Genomic DNA, 8,613 nt, shown 5'->3' with positions numbered 1-8,613 from the left:
TGGGGTGGGGGTAGATCTGTGGTACAGGGCTGGGAAGGAATATGGGGCGGGAGAGCTGGGGACAGGATGGGGTGGGGGTAGATCTATGGGGCGGGGATGGGATCTGGGGTGGCGGTAGATCTGTGGGGCAGGGCTGCGATATGGGGTAGGGGTAGATCTGTGGGGCAGGGCTGGGAAGGGATATGGGGTGGGAGAGCTGGGGACAGGATGGGGTGGGGGTAGATCTGGGGGGCAGGGCTGGGAAGGGATATGGGGTGGGGGTAGATCTGTGGGGCAGGGCTGGGATATGGGGTGGGAGAGCTGGTGACAGAATGGGGTGGGAGTAGATCTGGGGGACGGGGGTCTGAAATGGAGCAACCTAGGCCCAGACCCTCACAGCTGCTACCAGATGGTTGGGCTGGACCCCAAAACGGCCGTCGTCTGGCTTCATTCCTGGCTGATGGGACCGTGTCTCTCCCCTCCTCCCCCACGCTCTGAGCAAGCCCCCACCCTGAGTGCTGAGGGACAGGGGCAGGTGGAAGGGGTGGGGGGTTTATGAGTGGAGACTGTCACTTCCCCGTTAGCGCTGAACGAAATACCTGCGGCAGGATGGGACAGACCCCGGTTGTGCCAGCCCAGTGCCCCCTCAGCTGGGGGATCCTTCATCCGGTGCTGAGATGCAGCCACCTCTGGGATGACGCATGATGGGGGGGCTGTTTATACACGGATTCCTCGCCCGGCGCTGAGATGCAGCCACTTCTGGGGTGGGGCGCAGTGGTGGAGTGGAACACAGCTGGGTCTGGGTTCTAATGAACTCTCTCCCTTCAGTGCAGGCTGGATGCTCCCCGTCCCCACCATGAGCGAGCTGGGGTCGCCCCACCCCAGCAGAGACCGGACCCCCTGACACCTTCCCGAGTCCCCTGAGCGCTCGGCCCCGTCATGTCCCAGGCCGGAGAGGGGCCGGACCGAGGCGCCCGGCCCAAGGAGAGCTCGGGTGAGGCCGGGGGCCGGCGCGGCGGACGCAGGAGAGCAAAGCTCCCGGAGACCCCGGCGGGGCAGGACTCAGAGGGGGCCGAGCCGGGCTGGCGGGCGGGGCGCTCGCTGCGGCAGAGGATCCAGGACGCGGTGGGCCAGTGTTTCCCCATCAAGGGGCACGGCGGGGCCCGCTCCCCCGAATTCTCCCCTTCCCAGCGCAAGATCCACCTGCGGGAACTGATGCTGGAGACCTGCCCCTTCCCGGCCGGCTCGGAGCTGGCCCGCAAGTGGAACCTCATCAAGCAGCACACGGCGCCCGTGTCGGCCCAGGAGGGGCTGGCTTGCGGCAGGGCGGGGCCGGCGGAGGACGAGGACGACCGGCTGCGGGAGCGACGGCGCATCAGCATCGAGCAGGGGGTGGAGCCGCCCCCGGACGCCATGATCCACACCTTCGAGGCCACGGCGCAGATCAACCCGCTCTACAAACTGGGGCCCAAGCTGGCCCCTGGCATGAACGAACTGGCCGGGGACAACCGGGCCACCCTGGCCCCCCAGGAGGAAGAAGAGGAGGAGCTGGTGGCGGCGGCGGCCCCGGAGCCGGAGCTTCGTGTCCACACCCAGATCGACTACATCCACTGCCTGGTGCCGGATCTGCTGCAGCTAACCCGGCTGCCCTGCTACTGGGGGGTGATGGATCGCTACCAGGCCGAGGCCCTGCTGGAGGGGAAGCCGGAAGGGACCTTCCTGCTGCGGGATTCGGCCCAGGAGGATTATCTCTTCTCGGTCAGTTTCCGGCGCTACGGCCGCTCGCTCCACGCCCGGGTCGAGCAGTGGAACCACAACTTCAGCTTCGACGTGCACGACCCCGGCGTCTTCCACGCCCCCACTGTCTCGGGCCTGCTGGAGCGGTACAAGGACCCCAGCGCCTGCATGTTCTTCGAGCCCCTGCTCTCCCGCCCCGTGCGCCGGCCCTTCCCCTTCGCCCTGCAGCACCTGTGCCGGGCCGTGGTGGCCGGCTGCACCTCCTACGACGGCATCGGCCGCCTGCCCATCCCCGGCGCGCTCCAGGAGTACCTCAAGGAATACCACTACAAGCAGAAGGTGCGGGTGCGGCGGCTGGACACCCGCTGGAACTGAGCCCAGCGCCCTGCCCGTGGCTTTGGTCCTCTGGGCCATGGCCCAAAGACGAGTGGCGTGGGGTTGGCTCCAGGATCAGGGCCGATACGGGGAGATATTGCCCGTGAACTTTCTGCCTTTTACAGCAGGTTCTGGGCCCCCCGTGCTCTGGGACAGTCGGCCTCAGCAGGGGGCGGAACCATGCTCCCCCCCCCCCCCGGGCCTAGGAGGGGAAAACTTCCTTAAAGGAGCCCCTGCCCCAAAGACACAGCCGGAGCCTCAATCAGCTGTTTTATTTAAAGGGGCCGGGCTGCTGGAATAAAGTCTTGTTGCTGTGACTGTAAGAGACCCCTGGGATTGTGTCTCTGGGCTGCAGCAGGGATGGGGGCACCCAGCTCCGGCCCTCAGCCCCCGCCGCTAGCTAGGAAAGGGGGCAGGCTGCGGCCAGATGATTTGGGGGCTCTCGGAGCTGTCTCTGCTCCGGCTAGCGGGCAGGGAGAGGCTGCCTTCGGCGGCCCTGGCTCCAGCTGGGATGAAACTCCTGAACTGAGAAAAATAGGGGCAATGCTCAACCGTGACCCACTCCCCTTCACCCCCTATTCCAGCCCTGGGCTCCATGCCCCTGGTTTTTCACTGGAGCTGGGCCTCTCGTAACGGGGAGCAACCCTCCCGGCTCGGTTCCTTTGGAGGCCACGTGCTGGGATCCCAGCTCTCCAAGAGGGTGGGGGTGACAGACCCATGCCTTGGTCTGCTCCCCATCTGTCCCCTGCCACCGATCCCCCTACCCGGGCTGCCCAATACAAGAGCAGCCTATGTACCATTCCCTGGGGCAGGGCTCTGCTCCAGCTGCATGAACGGGCATCTCGCATAGGAGTAGAGGGGTTCTTTCCCCTCCGTGTTTGGCCCTGTTGCGGCCGCTGCTGGGATCCTGGCTCCAGTTCTGGTGCCCACAATTCAAGGAGGATGTTGATAAATGGGAGATAGGTCATGAGAATGATCAGAGGGTTAGAAAACCTCCCTGGTAGGGAGAGACTCAGTGGTTTGAGCATTGGCCTGCTAAACCCAGGGTTGTGAGTTCAATTCTTGAGGGGGCAATTTGGGGATTGGTCCTGCTTTGAGCAGGGGGTTGGACTAGATGACCTCCTGAGGTCCCTTCCAACCCTGATATTCTAGGAATACCATGACAGCTTAGCAAAGAGAAGGTGAAGGGGGGGGAACCTGCCCAGGGAATGAATATTTAATCAAGGGCTCTTCAGTCTAGCGGAGGAAGGTCGAACACGACCCCCTGGCTGGAAGTTGAAGCTGGACAAATTCAGACTGGAAAGGAGGTGTCAGTTTTGAACGGTGAGAGGCATTAACCTCTGGCACCATGGAGCGAGGGTTGAGGTGGATTCTCCAGCGCGGCCCGTTTTTAAATGAAGCCGGGGCGTTTTTCTAACAGCTCTGCGCTGGGAATTATCTTGGGCCTGCTACACAGGAAGTCCCGCACTAGCTGATCGCACTGGCCCCTGCCGGCCTTGGGACCTCGACAGTCTCTGCATGCAGGAGCCAGATCTTTCCTCCGAAGTGTTGTAGAAAACAGGCGAACTGCCCCCTTTGTGGATTCTGAGGGATGGCTGGGAGCAGCGGGCCTGGCCCTGTGCTGCAGCCGCGCTAGCTAGGGGGCTAATGCACCAGCAGCCCCCAACCTCCAGGCATCTTTCACTCAACCACCTCCTCCCGGGAGCAGGGAACCAGGCCCCTTGGCAAGGGGACGACTCCAGGGCAGTGAATGGCCTGGGACTCACCAGACCAGCAGCTGGTTCATAGGCCGCCCTGCCCTTGCAGCTGTTGGAGTCTGGGGGATTTTGACCATAGGATGCCCAGCCTGCTCTAGGGGTGGGGAGCAGGGGCATCTCCCCATTCCAGAGACACCCCTTGAGTTGTTTATAAATCTCCATTTTCCCCCAACCAGCCAAGCACCATCTCAGCTCTCCAGCCGCGTGGCCTAGAGCCACCCAGCCCTGGGGGTGGGAGAGACAGGACCCATCTTCCCCCCAGGGCAGCCCCACAATCCCCCACCTGCCCACCTTAGGGACACTTCAAGCAGCAAACTGGGCCCCACTTCCAGGCCGGCAGGTATGGGGGGATGTTACAGACCCAGGATAGGTTTGTTCTGCTTCCTGGGGGCAGGCGGGGGTGTGTGTGTGTGAGAGCAATCCAGGAAAGAGAATCAGAGATCTCACTCCAAAGTGTCTCACCCCCGGCTTCCAAAGACAGGAGCAAGGCCAAGGCAGAGCGGTGGAGAGAAGGGGGAGGTGCCGGGGGCTGCAGGACACTGAGGCCTGGGCCAAGACCAGCGAGTGAGTGGTCAAGGGCTGAACCACAGCCCTGATTTTCAGAAGTGCCGAGCTCTCTGCCAGCGCAATCAGTCCCGTCCAGTGCTCCCACCAGCCGCTACAAGAGTGTCTGCTCCAACCGGGGGAGTGGGGCCGGTTACAGCCCTGCAGGGCCAGGGGAGGGGCAGTACAGGCTCACATGACTCAGGCTGGTTGGCGCTACCCCAGAGTCCTGCATTCAGGACGGAAGAATCCCATGCACTGCTACAGGCTGGGGCCCGACTGGCTAGGCGGCAGTTCTGCAGAAAAGGTCCTGGGGATTACAGTGGATGAGAAGCTGGATACGAGTCAGCAGTGTGCCCTTGTTGCCAAGACGGCCAACAGCACATTGGGCTGTATTAGTAGGAGCATTGCCAGCAGATCGAGGGAAGTGATTATTCCCCTCTATTCAGCACTGGTGAGGCCACACCTGGAGTACTGGTCCAGTTTTGGGCCCCCCACTGCAGAAGGGATGTGGACAAATTGGAGAGAGTCCAGCGGAAGGCAACGAAAATGATTAGAGGGCTGGGGCACATGACTTATGAGGAGAGGCTGAGGGAACTGGGGTTATTTAGTTTGCAGAAGAGAAGAGTGAGGGGGGATTTGATAGCAGCCTTCAACTACCTGAAGGGGGGTTCCAAAGAGGATGGAGCTCGGCTGTTCTCAGTGGTGGCAGATGACAGAACAAGGAGCAATGGTCTCAAGTTGCAGTGGTGGAGGTCTAGGTTGGATATTAGGAAACACTATTTCACTAGGAGGGTGGTGAAGCACTGGAATGGGTTCCCTAGGGAGGTGGTGGAATCGCCTTCCTTAGAGGTTTTTAAGGCCCGGCTTGACAAAGCCCTGGCTGGGATGATTTAGTTGGGAATTGGTCCTGCTTTGAGCAGGGGGTTGGACTAGATACCTCCTGAGGTCCCTTCTAACCCTGATATTCTATGATCCCCAGCAGGGGTTAGTGCCAGAGCAGTGGCTGGAAGGCCCAGGGAGCTGGGGTCAGGTACAGCGGCGGGAAGACGGGTGGGGTGGGCCCTGTGACATTACAAGCCGGCACAAGTCCTGCCCTGTGCGGCAGTACGAGCATCAGCTGGGTACGGGGGGGCCCCTAATGAGGAGAACCCAGAGCCGGTGCCCGTGGTTGAACACGATGCCAGCCAGGCGCTGATCAGCGAGCGTGCCGAAGGGGGATGGACCACCCCAGCAAGCAGGCGTGACGCAGCAGAAAGGGGCCCCGTTGGAGGCAGGGCGGGGGGGGCTAAGGCTCAGCCTAGGGCGTTGACAGCATGGCAGGGGGGAAGAGCAGAGGGGTTCTGCCCAAGGACCCCTCCTTACAGCCCAGCTCCATCAATCCCTGCTCACACACCCGGCCTGTTTGGAAAAAAACAGCTGAAAGCCCCAAGAGTTTGGTGTCGACAGGCTGCAGGGGAGGCTCAGGGACCCGTTTGTTCCCCCGGCCCAGACTACATCTCCCCCAATGCACCACGGAGTCCCTGCCAGCAGCGCACAGTGGGAGATGTAGTTCAGACAGCAGAGCCCGGCCCCAGAGGGAAAGGGGGACCCGCAGCAGCGGGAGGATGATACCCAGGGCTGATGGCAGGCGAGCCCCCCCAAAACACAGACCTTTCTGACCCCACAAAGCTGAATTTTGCCTGCAAACTTTTAGAAGGTGGGTGGGGAGGAAATCACTGTTGAAAACCCCATTTTCTGCCCCAAGATGGTTTGGATGAAGCAGCCGAGAGTTGGGGGTGACTGCAGAGAAGCCTCGCTCTGGCTATTGCAGAGAGAAAACCGCTCGGGATCACGGAGAGGAGAAAAAAACAGTTACGCCTCACACACGAGCAGAGATGATGCTGCCGCCTCAAGCAGCCGGCCCTGGCTCTCCATTTGGGAAGCCAAGCTGGCCCCCAGCGGTGCCCACGGGTCCCAGAGCAGCACAGCCTCTGGCATGAAGGGGCAGGCCCTGTGGGGGGGGGTGGGGGGGACATTGAAAGCTGGGCACACCAGACAGGATTCACCTAAACAGCTGTGCCACATCTGGGTCCCTCCTACCGCTCCCCTGGCACTTGCCCTGCATAGGGAAGGAACAAAACACAATCAGTGCCCCGCCCTCCCCGCTAGCGAAGCCCTCAAAACCTTGGTTTTAAAAATACCTGATGGTGCCCAGATCTCCGCCTGGCCAAGTAGCAAACCACCGCTCACCAGCGCTCTAACCACTGGGCCAGCTGTCCCATCCTGGCTCTTACCTTTGTAAAGAAATACACACCCCCCCCCTCACCTCCCGAACAAATCAAGAATAAAAAGCAGGGTTACAAAATAAGTACAACTTTATCAGAGAGGGTTTTGGGGGGTTTCCACGGGGAGGTCTCGTATTTGGTTCGGGGGCAGGTTCTTTCACACGGTCAGACAGCGAGAGGCGGGGGCGCAGCGAGACAAAGAGCCAGCGAACACGGGCTGCCGGGTTTGGTTTTTGTTTTTTTTTTTTTTTTTGTAAAATTTTTTTTTCCGTTTTGTTTTTTAATAACGTATTCATGGTTACCAGCCATAGTCATAACAAAAGTTATTCATAATAAAATGTATCTAAAATAACATTTCTATCTGAAACAGGAACCTTGTCGCTCTACTGTAGAAATAGGTCGGGGGGGTTGTTTTTTGTACACACTACTATGCGGTATATACTTTGGAAAGGCCTTTAACATTTAAACAGGTCTGGGGGGTGGGGTGGGAATTTCTTTTGTACCAATGGGAGGGGCTCAGCCTGTGGGGGTCATCTACTTTGGGGCATGCGGCTCCCCCCACGCTGCAGAGACATCTGGGGAGACAAGGGACTTTTGTCCCAGGGCGTCTTTCTGGGAAAAGACAAAATTGTACCTAGGTCTGGGCAGGACCTTGTTCCCCTCTTCCCCCCCCCCCCCCAAATAAATCCATGGGGCTCTTGCAAAGTCCAGTCCTCCCCTGCCCCCCTCAAATCCCTAGTGTGACCCTCACCCCAGATTCCCCCTCCGCTGCCCCTGAACGCCTGAGGATACCACAAGTCTCGGGGCGACCCTGGTTCTCCGCCTGGCGCAGTCCTTTGCGCCAGTGCCGCTCCCCCGTTGAAACGGCGTCATTTGCACCTCCCGTTGCCAAGCTATCAGTGACGGCGCAAGGTGGTGGAGAGATGGGGGCCCCTTTCCCGCAGCCGGGCCTGCACCCTTCGGTGCCTCGTGGGAGCGGAGCTCGGGGGAGGGAAAATTTGGAAGCTTTTAAATCTATTTGTTTTTTTAAACAAATGAGTCACAAATCAGAAGGGAAAAAAATAGGTTAATCCAATCAAAATGGGGGTTGGGATGGGTAAAAGCCACACCCCTTGCCTGCAGGCTCCTCCCACCCCCCAGCCCATGTAGTGTTTTCTTTGTTTTACACACATGCACACACACACACAAAGCTTGGGGCTTAGGGGAGGGCTCGCTCCTGCCTGAGGCCCCCCACCCATCCCCAAGCTCACAGGGCTCAATCCTCATCTCCCCTCACACCCCCATCAAGGCATTTACGGAACAGCTCTGTCCCCGCCACCCCCAAACCTGGGGGGGGTGGGGGTGTCTTCCAGACCACCCCAAACGGGCTTGCAAACAACCCCCCGCGTCACAGCCCTTTCTCAGTTCATTAGCATCGTGAGAGCCCCGCACTGCGGCCCCCGGCCAGGAAGGGGTGCTCTAACCCGGCTGCCTGAGCTTGGCCTGACGGCGCTGCCAACGCAGACGAGCTCCGGGCAGGGAGAGGCGACCCACAGGCAGAGCCGCCAATTCATCCGGGCGGGCCTGCCCTGTGTGGGCGGAGCCTTCCCAGCCTTTGCCGGGGGCACACACGGGGGGGAAAAGGGGGGGCAAACCCGTCAACCGAGCTGACTCTCGAGGGCCCCAGATGCAGCCAAACCAACACCCACCAACCTTCTAATGCTCCAATCACGTGCGCTTTATAATCCCCTCCGGAGGGGATGCACCCCAGGAGAAGACGCCCAAAGGGTTAAATACCCTCCAATGCGCCGACCCCTCTCCCCCCCCCGGGTATCCCCATCACCCCCCACCCCCACTCTTCAGCCCCGGCCCAACACCCCTTCGCTGAGGCGTGGCTTCTTTCCCTGAATCCACCACTTGCCCTAGGGGGGAGAGCACGGACCCCCTCAAAGGCCACGCCCCCAGCCACCCTCTTA

General features: G+C 60.6%; 1 protein-coding gene across 1 annotated transcript in view; it reads left to right on the top strand.

Annotated features, from left to right (window-relative positions):
- LOC112102334 (suppressor of cytokine signaling 5-like) overlaps nucleotides 1-2,466 on the top strand; it is a 2,803-nt gene extending 337 nt beyond the window's left edge. Inside the window, exon 2 of the mRNA XM_026658758.2 lies at nucleotides 808-2,466. Within this exon, the coding sequence (XP_026514543.1) occupies nucleotides 919-2,091 (1,173 nt within the window). The 5' untranslated portion in view covers nucleotides 808-918 and the 3' untranslated portion in view covers nucleotides 2,092-2,466. The remainder of the gene's footprint in view (nucleotides 1-807) is intronic.
- The last annotated feature ends 6,147 nt before the right edge of the window (nucleotides 2,467-8,613 follow it).

This window comes from Terrapene carolina, unplaced genomic scaffold, assembly GCF_002925995.2.
Source record: "Terrapene carolina triunguis isolate 2854851 unplaced genomic scaffold, T_m_triunguis-2.0 Scaffold517, whole genome shotgun sequence".
In the NCBI taxonomy this organism is placed as follows: Eukaryota; Metazoa; Chordata; order Testudines; family Emydidae; genus Terrapene; species Terrapene triunguis.
Note: the sequence above shows the minus strand (reverse complement) of the source record. Positions and strands in the feature narration are given on the sequence as shown.